This window comes from Lissotriton helveticus, chromosome 4_2 (genome assembly GCF_964261635.1).
Source record: "Lissotriton helveticus chromosome 4_2, aLisHel1.1, whole genome shotgun sequence".
NCBI classification, from domain to species: domain Eukaryota; kingdom Metazoa; phylum Chordata; class Amphibia; order Caudata; family Salamandridae; genus Lissotriton; species Lissotriton helveticus.
In genome coordinates this window covers 4,077,459-4,093,752 of record NC_136064.1, presented here as the reverse complement: position 1 = coordinate 4,093,752, position 16,294 = coordinate 4,077,459, and the positions used below count along the sequence as shown (strand labels likewise).

The 16,294-nt window shown below is 45.7% G+C and overlaps 1 protein-coding gene across 2 annotated transcripts in view; it reads left to right on the top strand.

Annotated features, from left to right (window-relative positions):
* LOC144752173 (vascular endothelial growth factor receptor kdr-like) overlaps positions 1-16,294 on the top strand; it is a 655,129-nt gene that overhangs the window by 538,631 nt on the left and 100,204 nt on the right. For both annotated transcript variants that reach the window (XM_078640102.1, XM_078640103.1), the window contains exons 21-24: positions 2,626-2,782; positions 7,713-7,828; positions 9,285-9,407; positions 9,508-9,619. In XM_078640102.1, the coding sequence (XP_078496228.1) occupies positions 2,626-2,782; positions 7,713-7,828; positions 9,285-9,407; positions 9,508-9,619 (508 nt within the window). The remainder of the gene's footprint in view (positions 1-2,625; positions 2,783-7,712; positions 7,829-9,284; positions 9,408-9,507; positions 9,620-16,294) is intronic.

The following is a 16,294-nucleotide window of genomic DNA, read 5'->3' as shown; positions in this document are numbered from 1 at the left end:
ACTTTTGGTAAAGATGATTTTTATATTGTTTGTTTGAAAATGCCACTTTTAGAAAGTGGGTATTTTCTTGATTAGCCATCCTGGTTTGTGGATTGACTGTCTGGCTTTGGAGTGACAGGGGCTGGGGATGTACATTCTCTTAGGCCAGCCACTGACGGGGGTTGAGGTGTGTCCTGCCTTTCCTGGATGAGTAAGGCATGAGCTGAATAGACTTGGGCTGCATTTAGAGTAGTATGAGGAGATTTCCTTGCACCTCAATAGGCCTGGTCTGCCTTGGACAATGCTGTCTCTACCTTCTGCCAGTAAGCTTGGCCAGAGAGGACAGAACTGGTTTGGACTGAGTACAGGCACTCTCTGCCACAAGAGAAGAAAGGGAAATGTGATATAAATATTGGGGCCCAGACCCCAGGACTTTAGAACTCACTCGGATCAAGGAACCTGCCAAGAAGAAGAGCTGGGGAAGCTGTGAGTAGAGACTACCACTTTGCTGTGTGCTTTGCTGTGTTGGCCTGCAGTAGCTGCTTCTGTCTTGGACAAAGAAAGGACTGGACTGAACTTTCTGCAACTTCTTTGTCTGAGTTTATCCAAGGGCTTGAGGTAGAGCTTGCCCCCTGTTCACGAAGTCTCAGGAACAGCACATTCTTCACCTTCCCCTGGGTACCACCTCTGGGACCGCGTATTTCGTTTCCCCAGTGAGAAACCACAACCAGACGTCACCACCAAGACTGACGCGGTTCCATGACCGGAAGGCACCACAGAGGGCACAGCCACACTTCGCACCGCAACCCTGGTCTCACTGACAATGACGAACGCCACCACCACGGAGCCTCTGCTTGCACTGCATCCTGTGGGAACTGCACTCGCTTCACTCCACCGCCCTGGTCTCAGCGATGACGCCGTTGCCAGCTTATGTCACAGCTGTGGTCTGCACGGTGGTTTGGGGGCACCGCTCGTAAGCTACACGAAGCACCGCCCCGTCCCACACTGCAGCCGTGACCCACTGATGCCAGCTCACATCGAACGGCACCGCTGCACGCACCGTGACCTGTTAGCACCGCAGCGAGCACCGTCCCACTTCGCACCGCTGCCCCGGTCTCACCGATGCTTCTGGGCAACCGTCACCAAACTGCTGCATGCACCGCAACCTGAGGGTACCACACACCTCACTGTTCCACTTCCCACCGTAACCGTGACGGTTGCCGCAACCGGCCCGCACCGCAACAGTTGGCCAGAACCAAAGGTACTGTTTACAAGGCTTCTGACACCGACTCTGGTCCGCACCGACGTGGTCAACTGAAACTGTTGGATTTTGCTGTTTTCAGCACTACGGTAACACCGCACGGAGACACCAAATTCAAGGAACTTCATTCTTAAGGTTATTTCTTGCAAAGTGCATAATTTGATCATTGTATGTTGGATTTTTGTCGTTTTACTCTTGTTTGGTTTAGATAAAGATTACCTGTTTATCTATACTGGTGTGGTGTCCATTTGCAGTGTTTTCACTGTATTATTGTATGTGAGCACACATGCTTTACACACTGCCTCTTAGACAAGCCTGCCAAGCTACCAAGGAGGCGAGCAGGGGTTGTCTAAGGGCAAAACTCCCTTACCATGACTAGAAGCAAGGGTCCCTCCTTGGACAAAGGTACAAACCATTGCCAACTAGAGACCCACATTTCTAACAACCGAGCTGTAGTGCACCAGATCTCTCTACCAGAGCCTCTTCCACTATACACAAGGCAAGATGCATTTTACTGCCCATGCTGATTCAAGTGCGATTAATCCCCAGTTACAAATAAGGTCTTGGACTGTCGCACCACCAGTACTATTATGCCAAAGGTTTCAAATAAAGGCGTTAACTAAACATCTAAAAGCAACTAGCCACACTAGAGTCTTCGTCTGAGTCCTAGCTCACTTTATGCCGGCACTTTCTCATGAGCCAGCCATTCTTTTTCAACTATCCCCCTTACAAGCAAGAGGCACTAGGCCCTTGTGCAGGAGCAATCCCTGTACAGGCTCGAAAGTCTTGGATCCTCCAATCTATCTAGACACTGCCTTTGCCTACACCAACTCTTATAGGATGCTGATAAATGGAATATTGTGGTAAGATGCATTGCGAGAGGATGGGAAGAAACTGGAGACACAGTAGGCAGAACTTCCATGGTTGGGATATGCAAAGAAGAACTCTACTGAGGGTGACCAGATGTTTGGAAGTCAGGGCTAGTGCAAGGATTACTCCTGTCCAAGGCATGATGCTCTTCTTTCTGCACCCCCTCCACACACTGCACAGACCAGCCCTTGTTGACTTATAGAAGCAATCAGGTGTCCCTCTACAAGCTCTCCCTATTGTTCGCTTACCTTGCCTTGCAGCAACTTTTCATGTAAACCTAACTTCACGCCGCATGTTTCTCAGGCCAGGACAGATCCTTGTTGGAAGACAACCTTCCCCTCTAAACACACACTTTTTATTTTGTTTCCTCTAAACTGGTTGCTCTATTTGGACCACTGTCATGCCTTTGCACGGCCTTCCTTTAGTATGCCCAATTACTCATCTTTTAGCACACAATTTGCTGATTGTAAAAACCTTTTTTTTTTTTATTTGTCTCTCTATTATGTACATTTCAGAAATCTGACCAAGGAGAAAAAGGTCTGGACGACTCCAACAGTGACTTGTCGGAGCTGATCAAGCGGAGGTTGGAGAGCGTGGCCAGCACCGGGAGCTCAGCCAGCTCAGGGTTCATCGAAGACAAGAGTTACAGTGACTCGGAGGAGGAGGAGGAAGGTGAGGGCGCGAGTCATCCCTACCGACCACCGGCCTAGTTTATGAATCAGCAGTAACACAACCATCCCCCCTTCCATCCGCACTCACAATGAGAAGGAATACAACTCATCTTCCACCCTGTCACACTCTGAAGCAACATAACCCCCTCTTCTATTTTCTCTCACACCCTGAAGCAACACAAACTCCTCTTCCACCCTCTCTCACACCCAGAAGCAACACGGCCCCCTCTTCAAACCTCACTCACACCGAGAAGCAACACAACCCACTCTTCCACCCTGCCACATCTTGAAGCAAAACAAACTCCTCTTCGCACCTGTTACACCCAGAAACAACACAACCCCCTCATCCACCCTCTGTCACATCCAGAAGCAACACAACCCCCTCTTCCACCCTCTGTCACACCCAGAAGCAACACAACACCCTCTGTCACACCCAGAAGCTAAACAACCCCTCTTCCACCCTCTGTCACACTCAGATACAGCACAACCCCCTCTGCCGCACTGTGAGATCCAGAAGCAACACAGTCACATCTTCCATCCTCTCTCACACCCAGAAGCAGCACTACCCCCTCTTCCACCCTCTCCCACAATGAGAAGCGTCACAACCCCCTCTTCCACCCTGAAGCTTCCCATCAACCAGGCACCCATTGTTTGTGATGATGTCATATCTGTGGCTGGAGGTTTTGTCTGGAGTCAGGGTGGCCACACCCAGAAGCAACACAACCCCCTCTTCCCACCCTCTGAAACATCCTGAAGCAACATAACCCCCTGTTCCACCCTCTCTGACAACCAGAAGCAGAACAACCTCCTCTGACACCCTCTCTCATACCCAAAAACAAAACAACATCGTCTTCCAACCTCTGACACACCCGAAGCAACATAACACCCTGTTACACCCTCTCTAACACCCAGAAGCAAAACAATCCCCTCTTCAATCCTCACTCACACAGAGAAGCAACACAACCCCCTCTTCCACACTGTCACACCCAGAAGCAACACAACCTCCTTTTTCGCACTCTCTCACACCCAGAAGCAACACAGTCACCTCTTCCCCCCTGTGTCACACCCAGAAGCAACACAACCCACACTTCCACATTGTGTCACACTGAGAAGCAACACACCCCCTCTTCCACCTTCTGTCACATCTTGTAGCAATATAACTCCCTCCTACCCACTCTCTCACACCCAGAAGTAACACAAGCACCTCTTCCACTTTCTGTCACACCCCGAAGCAACACAACCACCTCTTCCACCCTCTATCACACCTGGAAGCAAAACAACCACCTCTTCCCCCCTCTTACACACCCTGTAGCAACATAACTCCCTCTTCCACACTCTCTCACACCCAGAAGCAACACAGTCACCTCTTCCCCCCTGTGTCACACCCAGAAGCAACACAACCCACACTTCCACATTGTGTCACACTGAGAAGCAACACACCCCCTCTTCCACCTTCTGTCACACCTTGTAGCAATATAACTCCCTCTTCCCCACTCTCTCACACCCAGAAGTAACACAAGCACCTCTTCCACTTTCTGTCACACCTGGAAGCAAAACAACCACCTCTTCCCCCTCTTACACACCCTGTAGCAACATAACTCCCTCTTCCACACTCTCTCACACCCAGAAGCAACACAGTCACCTCTTCCCCCTGTGTCACACCCAGAAGCAACACAACCCACACTTCCACATTGTGTCACACCCAGAAGCAACACAACACCCTCTGTCACACCCAGAAGCTAAACAACCCCTCTTCCACCCTCTGTCACACTCAGATACAGCACAACCCCCTCTGCCGCACTGTGAGATCCAGAAGCAACACAGTCACATCTTCCATCCTCTCTCACACCCAGAAGCAGCACTACCCCCTCTTCCACCCTCTCCCACAATGAGAAGCGTCACAACCCCCTCTTCCACCCTGAAGCTTCCCATCAACCAGGCACCCATTGTTTGTGATGATGTCATATCTGTGGCTGGAGGTTTTGTCTGGAGTCAGGGTGGCCACACCCAGAAGCAACACAACCCCCTCTTCCCACCCTCTGAAACATCCTGAAGCAACATAACCCCCTGTTCCACCCTCTCTGACAACCAGAAGCAGAACAACCTCCTCTGACACCCTCTCTCATACCCAAAAACAAAACAACATCGTCTTCCAACCTCTGACACACCCGAAGCAACATAACACCCTGTTACACCCTCTCTAACACCCAGAAGCAAAACAATCCCCTCTTCAATCCTCACTCACACAGAGAAGCAACACAACCCCCTCTTCCACACTGTCACACCCAGAAGCAACACAACCTCCTTTTTCGCACTCTCTCACACCCAGAAGCAACACAGTCACCTCTTCCCCCCTGTGTCACACCCAGAAGCAACACAACCCACACTTCCACATTGTGTCACACTGAGAAGCAACACACCCCCTCTTCCACCTTCTGTCACATCTTGTAGCAATATAACTCCCTCCTACCCACTCTCTCACACCCAGAAGTAACACAAGCACCTCTTCCACTTTCTGTCACACCCCGAAGCAACACAACCACCTCTTCCACCCTCTATCACACCTGGAAGCAAAACAACCACCTCTTCCCCCCTCTTACACACCCTGTAGCAACATAACTCCCTCTTCCACACTCTCTCACACCCAGAAGCAACACAGTCACCTCTTCCCCCCTGTGTCACACCCAGAAGCAACACAACCCACACTTCCACATTGTGTCACACTGAGAAGCAACACACCCCCTCTTCCACCTTCTGTCACACCTTGTAGCAATATAACTCCCTCTTCCCCACTCTCTCACACCCAGAAGTAACACAAGCACCTCTTCCACTTTCTGTCACACCTGGAAGCAAAACAACCACCTCTTCCCCCTCTTACACACCCTGTAGCAACATAACTCCCTCTTCCACACTCTCTCACACCCAGAAGCAACACAGTCACCTCTTCCCCCTGTGTCACACCCAGAAGCAACACAACCCACACTTCCACATTGTGTCACACTGAGAAGCAACACACCCCCTCTTCCACCTTCTGTCACACCTTGTAGCAATATAACTCCCTCTTCCCCACTCTCTCACACCCAGAAGTAACACAAGCACCTCTTCCACTTTCTGTCACACCCCGAAGCAACACATCCACCTCTTCCACCCTCTCTCACACCTGGAAGCAAAACTACCACCTTTTCCCCCCTCGTACACACCCTGTAGCAACATAACTCCCTCTTCCACACTCTCTCACACCTGGAAGCAACACAACCACCGCTTCCGCCTTCTCTAATATCGGCAAACAACACAAGTCCAATTCTGCCCCTCTGTCTGCAAAACACTACAAATGGCAACTACATATGGCAACAGCATCTGCTGAACGGCTGAGAACGCGAAAACTATTTATTGGGAGAGCAGCTGCTTATGTTGGCAGGTCACTGTGTGCTGTGGCAGGAGTTTAGAGAGACACCTTTGGACTAGCTGAGCACTCCACCCTCGTAAACACCTCAGCACAGTGGAATCAACACCACTGCTCAGGCATTCTGTGTGCTTCCATGGGAAGGCCTAGAGCTCCACTGATGATAAGTGAGTCTGTGATCTCTTTGGAAGTATAGCAATGGCAATTTAGAGGATTATTTGTATTTTTTAATAGAACGCGTGTACCCATAGCATTAAATAAAAACATCAAAGAATAAAATATTAGTACAATTAGATCTTTAAGAAACCCAGGTAATAAACATTTATATAAGACAGTTTGAAAGAGGTCAAACAGGGGTATTCATACCCAAACTGTATTGTATTGGTGTTTATATAGGACTGTTCATGTTCCTTGTGAGGCCCAAAGGTCTGATAATGCAGTAACCTTCACAGCACACTTCTGGGAATGTCTGTGAATGAGGAAAGCATAAATCTTCCCCTTGCACATAAGTACTTTTACAGTTGCAAAGGTACGATTCACTCTGTGAGTCAGACAGGAACCTATCAATGGTGGCCGTGCCATCAAGAAAGTAGTTCATGGTACAAAGAGTGGCATCATCTGCTCAAGAATCTACGGTGGCTGCAATGGGTCATCTGTTGCCACCAGGACTCAGAAAGGGAAGAATTGATTCTTACTCAAGAAAACTATACATTTCAACTAAAAGTTCATCTAGTAAAATATTGAGCTAAAATACACATTCTGCAGTAATATAGACTTAAAAATGGTCACTGCAGAAATAGCTCCAATATAACAATATCTACCTATGTTCCATGGGAGCCTACACTCCCTGAATAGAGGCAGGACTCTAATGTACTTATTTGCATCAAATTGTGACATCTCTAATCACCTGTAAAAAGAAAATGATGGAGCAGTTCAGCTGTAATGATAGAATTATATTTATTTCTCCATGCAATAGGTCAATACAGGAAATATATAATCTCTCTTCTCGTTTCTTCACATTCCAAGTTACAGCATGTTTTTATCTGATTCACATTAAATCGATTGTAATCTCTGCATTTCTTTCAACACTGTGTCTGATAAAGACTGAATTACATTTTCTGGCCAGTATAGAGTGTTCTCAGCAGATCATTGTATCTTAATCAAGCAGTGTTCTGAACCTCAGAGTCACATGTGCACACACACACCCATGAGCAAGTTAGCTGCACAACACCTGTGCAGTGACCTCCTGCCGCAGCATAGGGCCTGTGTGTGAATGGAAGACATGGCCATTAGGCAACTGAGCCACAGGAAAACAGGCCAATGCACTGAGGGAACCCAATGACTTTTTGGCATGAATTTGGCAAACTTTCTTTCTCTTTCAACTCAGGATTTGCCTCCAGTCCATATTTCATACCTGAATTATATAAAACATTGCTACACAAGTGAAACGCCCAGCCCGCCCACCACACAATGGTTTCTAGAGTTGTAAATGTTCAAACTTGAACCTCACATGGTCTGCCTTTCTCAGGCTCTTCAGGCTCTTCAGGCTCCGATGACCTCAACAAGCGGCCGCTCACCATGGAGGACTTGATCTGCTACAGCTTCCAGGTGGCGAAAGGCATGGAGTTCCTGGCTTCCAGGAAGGTATGGTTCATTCCCTAAACTAATTCTTTGGCACATTATGACTGCACTTTGATTCCTTTTGGTGCTTTAGATAGCACTTGCACATCACTTTTCTGGGACTTGAGATCCACTTTGAGTACAAATTACAATGGGAACTTTATTCACAACAGTAAAGGCAGGATTGGTGCTTCTTTGAAGTCAATGCACACACTCCACTTACAGAACCACCACAGCCTGGCCACAAGAGCGCCCAGACTACAACAAATGGAATTACAATAGCTGTGATTGTCAGGAAAGAGCAAACCAGAACAGAAATATTTAATTTTGCCAGGGGCTGATCCTAAAAAATCGCTTTATCAGCTGCAGCAGCTTAGCCCAGTTTGCCTCTATATCACAAGTATGATATTTCCTAATCATCTGCCCACTTGCTTCTAAAGCTAGAATAATACATTATGCTGTCCAAAAATAAGTGGAAAATTAGTTTGGCTGGTTTTTGGAACTAAAAACAGTTTTAAAGTTTTGGAGGGAAATAGTTATGTGTAAGGTAGCTATTTTGGCAGTCTATTAGACTTTATGCTTTTGCAGAACATGGTTTTGAGGTCTGTGTTTTCACGTGGAACCATCACGTGACCGTATATAGCACTGGAATCTTTACGTTTTCGGGTGACTCTGTAAAGCTCTTAAGGCAATTAGTGGTTGTTGTTGAATTATTGCCTAACTGCTGACACATGCAATAGATGTTATTACATGGCTACACTGTGGCAGATATCATTTGGTTATATACTTACCAAGAGCTCAGAGCCCCTCAGTGGTGGGACATCAACATTGACAAGAGATAGATTCATAAATATTGCGGTGACTTGCAGACTCTGACATTCTTAGTCAGGATGAAAAATAATCTAGCCTAAATTCTAGAGCCTTATGGACATCAGTCACAGAAAGGGTTGTTTCAATTAATGTCTCAAGTCAGGAAGCTGAGGCACATGTTTCAAGTCATCAATCAATCAATCAGGGAATTTTAAAGCATGCTACTCATCCAAGAGGGTCTCAAGGCGCTGCGGGGGTGGGGGAGTGCAGCTCCGAGTCAGCCGAAGACTCAGGTCTTGAGGTGCTTCCTGAAGGTGTGCAGAGTGGGGGAGCATCTGATGTTGATTGTGAGCAAGTCATGACTTGAATAAGGCGATAGGCAAGGCCTGCTTCTCCATAGGGCAAACTAAAAAGGCACCTTAGGTCATCATCAAGTTGTAACACCAAATTACTGGAAAAAGTATAGAAAATATTTTTTCAGTATTTGAGGAAAACTTAAACTAGAAAAATTCTACAATACATGGAACGCTGACAATCCTGACCTCTTTCCTGGTGATAGAGTATTTTTATTTGGAGATGATGTTCGCGGCTCCAGAATCTACTGCGAAAGCTGATGAAGTGAGATTGAAATGGATTTATAACTAATATTCCGATTGGTATTCCTTTACAGTGTATTCACCGGGATCTCGCTGCTAGGAACATCCTGCTGTCTGAAAACAATGTGGTAAAGATCTGCGATTTTGGGCTTGCACGGGACATTTACAAAGACCCGGACTACGTGCGCAAAGGAGACGTAAGAACAATTTGATTGTGACATGCCTCTTGATTATCTCACACTTTATCATGGCACGGAACAATGGTGACCTCATATTTTTATGCCCTGTACTTTCCAGGCAAGGCTCCCTCTGAAATGGATGGCTCCAGAGGCAATCTTTGACAAAACGTACTCAACCCAGAGTGATGTGTGGTCCTTTGGAGTTCTACTGTGGGAAATATTTTCTCTAGGTAAGATGCATTTGATAATGCACAATAAATGATTTAGGGTTTAGGGCATGTACTTTTGTAATATGTTGACACCATCACGTGAAAGTGTCAATATCCCTAGCTTCAGAGTGCATGCATAGAGGGCCAGTAGCACGTGGGCCTTCGTCTTTAGTATTTTTTGGTGGGCTGATTTACACTGAAATCTTAGTTAACAACATTTAACTTCGAGTTAGAAAATAAGTATGTGATTAAACACAGCATTTCATTTAAACACAGCTACCCATTTTTAACAAAAATTTGGGGTAGTTTTATGAACAGTGATGAATTTGGAGCCATATTATCAAGAAAGGGCGATACATTATCGCCGCTTTTTATCGGCAGGAAACTGCCGCTAAAGCGGCGATAATGGGCTTGATAATATGCCCTTGTGAATTCCCATAGAAGCCCAGGTTCTGGTGTTAACCTGGGCTTCTATGGGAATTCACAAGGGCATATTATCAAGCCTATTATCGCTGCTTTAGCAGAAGTTTTCTGCCGATAAAAGCGGCGATAATGTATCGCCCTTTCTTGATAATATGGCCCTTGGTTTGTATGATATAAGATGTCGCTGTACTATCCATGAAGTAAAAGCTTTAATAAATCCCTGCCATTGGGTACTTCATTTGGCCACAATCTATTCCATTGTATTTGTGTTCACTGTGCCTCTGCAGATAAGGACCAATCACATGCTAGAACTGATCCTAAATTAACAGCATCTACAAAATTGCTAGGTCAGGACCCTTCTCTTTTTTCCAGGGTGTTCTGGAAGGAAGAACATATGTAATCAGGTGATTGGCACAATTTCTTTTTTTTTGTTGTTGCTTCCAGCTACCATTAAAATACGTTGACCATGGTATTCACAAGGACGGTGAACAACATAAGTCCATATGCAAGATAAAAAACCTAAAAACCCGGAGATTATCAGCACAAGGTGGTCTCTTAAAACATCCGTCAAACTCATGCATGCACGTATGGATAACAAATAAACCCATTAGTGACCAGTAAACTGTGAGCTGCAAAGAAATGACTTTATAGTCCATTATTAAAGAAGAATATGTGACATTACAATGCCACATATTACATCGCTGTAGGTAACAAAGCGGACATTACATTGTCAGCGTTGTTACCATGCATGGCATTACAACGCAAGTCATTTCTACGACTTGCACTAGATGGCCCGCTGGATTTAGGAATAGTATAAATTACTATTCCGACTCCAGTTAGTGCAACAGCAGGGAATGTGTTGGACTTAAAATCCAACACATTCCATAGTGTTGAACGCCATCTAGCGCAAGTCGTTGAAACGATGTAATGTGATGCGTGATTACAGCGCGGACGATGTAACATCCGCGTTGTTACCAATGCACGTGGTACTGACAGCGTTGTAAACGCTGTCTCCCATTAAAGAATGTAGGTATTCTCACATCACAGCAAAGACAACCTGATGTGAAATTTAAGCTAACAAAAAATAAATTCACTTAGGGAAAATGATAAGCATCAGTGTTTCAACCAACTATGGTATGGGTAACGGATGTATGACATTACAACGCATGCTTTTACCACGCATGCCTTTATAACGCGGTATTTACAACGCATGCCTTTACACCGCATAGCGCTTTGGGGTGCTGGATAGTGAATAGTTTAATTTACTATTCCAACTCCAGTCCCCGTGGAAAGTAGGGAAGGTGTTGGATAGTAAATTAAATCTATTCCCTATCCTAGAGTGCCCCTCAGCGCAATGCGTTGTAATGGTTTGCGTTGTAAAAGTTGCATCGTAAAGGCACTGCATGGTAAAGGATGTTTCCCATAGGTAACTGAGAGAAATTCTGTAGATCTCAGACCATGACTGACAGAGAGAAATTAGGGTCCAAATTTATATATTGGTGGTATAGATCCTCCATCACAACTGCAACAGAGTATCTATAGTGCCTAGATAAAGGTCAGCCTGCCCGTTTTAGATGCGGACGGTCCGTGGTGTTAATGACAACAGAGACTACTCGGTCTCCGCTGAGATTAAACTTCTCCGATGGCCCGTGGAGTAAGGGCCCAGAACTGTTACTCTGTTCACCTGATTTAGCTGGGTGGAATTAAAGGTCAGTTTCACTGTGCATCTCCACCAGGAAAACCACGGAGGTAAGGGGCACTAAAAACTGCTAAATGCATCACTTGCCATGGGAGAGGACTCCCATGGTGATGGGAGAATTTTATTTTTATTTTCATACAGAAAATCCCATTTCAGGATTTTCTTTTTAATAATAAAAAAAATAAAATCAGTTTGGTGCAGGGCTCTATCATGTTGCAAGAGCCCTGCACCAAACTGCAAAAGGCATTGACAGGAACCGCCATTATAAGGTTCCTGTCAGTGCTTTATAAATGACCACCAGCTTGGCGGTCATTTATAAATACAGCGGGCGGCATCCCAGGCAAGCGTGAGTAATGACTAAGGAGTAATTTTCTCCATCGCCCTGTCAGAGAAAAGGGCTGCCTGCCGAAATCTAAATCAGGTCCTAAAAGCATCTGAATGTGACTAATTGATGACTAAAATATATAGCAAATTGAGACATGCATAATAAAGAGAAACTAACGTTATTGGTAATTTATAGAGAACATTCATCACCGATACATGTGACTGTGGTACAAGCCTAGCTGCAAAGCAACGCTGTAGACGATGGTGGTTTTACAATCAGTCTACGAAAAGAGGGGCAGCAGCTACAGAACGTAAAAAACAGAGGGACATATTATCAAGAAACCTGGGCTTCTATGGGAATTCACAAGGGCATATTATCAAGCCCATTATCGCTACTTTAGCGGCAGTTTCCTGCCGATAAAAGCGGCGTTAATGTATCGCCCTTTCTTGATAATATGGCCCAGAGATTTTCAGTGAAGAGTGCTGCGGTTTACAACACTGGGATATGTCTTTCATGGACGGTTAGACCAGGAACATTAGTGGAAGAGTGAGGACTGTGAGGGAAGAGGCTAGAGTGGGGAACTCTTCAGGTGTGTTCCACCACCCAGTAGTTGCCCTGAGATGATGTGCAGCTTGAAGATCTGGAGTTTTTTCTTCTTGGGAAGTGAAGAAGGGCTGGAGATTAGTAAATTTGGACTCCAATAGCATCTCAGAGTCTAGGAGCACAGCAGAATGCCTTGTATCACCTCTTCTCCTTTGTGTATTTTCTGACTTCAGTTTGTCGATGCTGCTTCAGCGCCTTATGTATTGTCTTTCGGATATCTTGATCATGGATTGCTTGTATCTTAGAGTACCGGATATACTAGCTGACAGTGTAACCTAGGACACAATAAAATTACAACTGATAGGGAAACTATGAATAGACCGGGTTCAACTAAAAGAGAATAGACAATGTGCAATAGGCAAATTATTGACATAGAACATATGACAGCTACCTATATGGGTATTGATGATCAAAAAAACATACATCAAGTGAAAAGACTATAGAAAGTCTAGTTACTGACTAAAAAAACCAACCTAGAAAAGACATTTAATCATTTTATTTATATGTAACCGTTTGCTTACATTAGAACAGCACTTTGTGTTTGTAATCAGGTTTTTGAGATGAGATAGTCACCCATCCCATCCTCCAGAGGTATGCTATAATGTGCTCCATCCTTGTAGTGTGTGTGACAAAAAGGGCATGGTGTACATAAAGATAATGGAAGTGACAACGGATGCTCTTAGAACCCTCAAAGTGACATCACAGGAAGTGAGGTCATATGGCCTTTGATTTCAAGGTGGATCACTTATGTTTGTTAAAGACACATGTTTAATCAATCAAGCACGATTCGTTAAGCCCTGTTAGTCACCCTCAAGGGTATTCAGGCACAGTGAGTCATGCTGCTCGGGCAGGATCAGTTGAAGAGCCATGTCTTGAGTTCCTTTCTAAATGGGGAACAGCCTTTACGACGCGTCTGTTACACCGCGTGCCGTTACAACGCGGTTTTTCCAACGCAAGTCGTTACCACGACTTGCGCTGGAGGGCGCTGCAGGACAAGGAATTTTTTAATTTACTATCCAACACCTTCCCTACTGTACGTAGGCTGGTGTTAGAATAGTAAATTAAAAAATTCCGAAGTCCGCACCCCTCCAACGCAAGTCGTGGTAACGACTTGCGTTGAAAAAAATGCGTTGTAACGGCACGCGGTGTAAAAGCACGCGTTGTAAAGCCGTACAACCTTTCTAAATTCTTGGAGGGAGGGTGAGGTTAGGAGGAGGGAGCTGTTCCAGGACTTCGGGGCGAGGTAGGAGAAGAAGCATTCTCCAATGTTGCTTCGGTGGATGCAAGGGGTGAGAGTGAGGGAGAGGGAGGCAGAGCACAGGTGTCTGGAGGGCTGGTGGAAGTTTAGGCAGTGGTTGATGTATGCGGGTCGTTGATTGTGCAGGGCTTTGCAGGCATGGGTCAGCATTTTAAATTGACATGTCTTATGGATAGGGAGCCAGTGGAGTTTCTTGAGATGAGGTGTGATGTGGTTCATCTGGTGATTTTCAGGATGAGCCTTGTGGCTGAGTCCTGTATGGCAGTCCTGTATGGTCTGCAGTCTCTTCAGGAGGAATGCTGTAATTCCTACGTAGAGTATGTTGGCATAGTCCAGGCGGCTGGTAAAGAGTCCTAAAAACCTAAGATTGCAGGCTTTCTAATAATTAGCAAATTATAATAGTAAAATATAGCTAACTATGTCATTACTTTTATAAGATCTAGGGAGTCACTATTTGAAGGGTGGTTTTCTCATCTGGGAGATGGCGCAAGGATGGCATTTGTAATCCCTCACCTACATATATTGACCTTTTCTTTGGTGTCATGAGTTGCCAGTGGGCTTTGATTCAGTGTTTTATCCTGAAACTATCAAATTGTCAACTGTGTGTCTCTTCATGATCTCAACGTAAATTTGAGTGTTCCTCAATAGTTCTCCGGGTACATGTGGATGTCTTTCAGTAATCCTTTGTGTAAACTTCAGTGTCTCTTAATGGACTTCTTTGTAAATTTGGGTTCCCTAAAATTATCTTCAGTGTAGATCTCAGTGTCATTCAGTGATTCTCAATACTAATTGGAATGTCTCTCAATGACCCTCAGTGTAAATTTACAGAAGCCTAGATTATGTTTGAGTCTTCATTTTGGAGCAATAATAATTGATTAGCAGCCGCAAATATGCCAACTTTGGTAAAAAAAAAATGCCTTTACCTAGCACCCTTAAAAATTGTAAATGTTCAACTTTTATTTAGGGCTAACACTAACACAAAGCCATTTCAAAGTACTCTTTAGATAAGAACGTTTTAGAAGTCAGGAACAAGAGAATCACATTCCATTTAATGTTTTAGATTGCATTTATTTCTAAACAAAAACTAAGAAATGTACAATCAAGTTATGAATCACGGAAAACGTAATGAAAGACATCAGAGCACCCCATCAGGAAGCAAGGAGATTAGGAGGGACCATAAAGAAGTAAGAGTAAGAGCAGAGCATATATCAAGAGAAAGAACATTCAAGTGTTTTGGAGAAGAAGCACTGAAGTGGGATGGGGCAGAAGGGGGGCAAGGAGCAACAAGGAGAAATTGAGAGGCAAAATGAAATTGTCTTTACGGATATCGAGAACAGTATCAGAACATAGGTGGGATGGACAAAGAATGGAAAAAGTAAGAAGTAATTCTCAAGAAACAAAATAGTAAACAAGAGTGAAATGGAAACCATCAAAGCAGAGGCATAGAAACAGTGGAGACAAATAGCAGGATTGTAGACCGTATGGGCATGAGCAAAGAACAAGCATTTTCAATGCAATAGGTCTCGCAGTTGTGAGAGTTTGAGCTATTGGCATTGTGCATGTGTGAGTGGCGTTGCGTGTGTGAGTGGCGTTGCGTGTGTGAGTGGCGTTGCGTGTGTGAGTGGCGTTGCGTGTGTGAGTGGTGTTGCGTGTGTGAGTGGCGTTGCGTGTGTGAGTGGCGTTGCATGTGTGAGTGGCGTTGCATGTGTGAGTGGCGTTGCGTGTGTGAGTGGCGTTGCCTGTGTGAGTGGCGCTGCGTGTGTGAGTGGCGTTGCGTGAGTGGCGTTGCGTGTGTGAGTGGCGTTGCGTGTGAGTGGCGTTGCGTGGATGAGTGGCGTTGCGTCGATGAGTGGGGTTGCGTGGATGAGTGGGGTTGCGTGGATGCGTTGCGTTGCGTGTGTGAGTGGTGTTGCATGTGTGAGTGGCGTTGCGTGTGTGAGTGGCGTTGCATGTGTGAGTGGCGTTGCATGTGTGAGTGGCGTTGCATGTGTGAGTGGCGTTGCATGTGTGAGTGGCTTTGCATGTGTGAGTGGCGTTGCGTGTGTGAGTGGCGTTGCGTGTGTGAGTGGCGTTGCGTGTGTGAGTGGCATTGTGTGTGTGAGTGGCATTGCGTGTGTGAGTGGCGTTGCGTCGATGAGTGGCGTTGCATCGATGAGTGGGGTTGCATGGATGAGTGGGGTTGCGTGGATGAGTGGGGTTGCGTGGATGAGTGGGGTTGCGTGGATGAGTTGCGTTGCGTGTGTGAGTGGCGTTGCATGTGTGAGTGGCGTTGCATGTGTGAGTGGCGTTGCATGTGTGAGTGGCGTTGCATGTGTGAGTGGCGTTGCATGTGTGAGTGGCGTTGCGTGTGTGAGTGGCGTTGCATGTGTGAGTGGCGTTGCGTGTGTG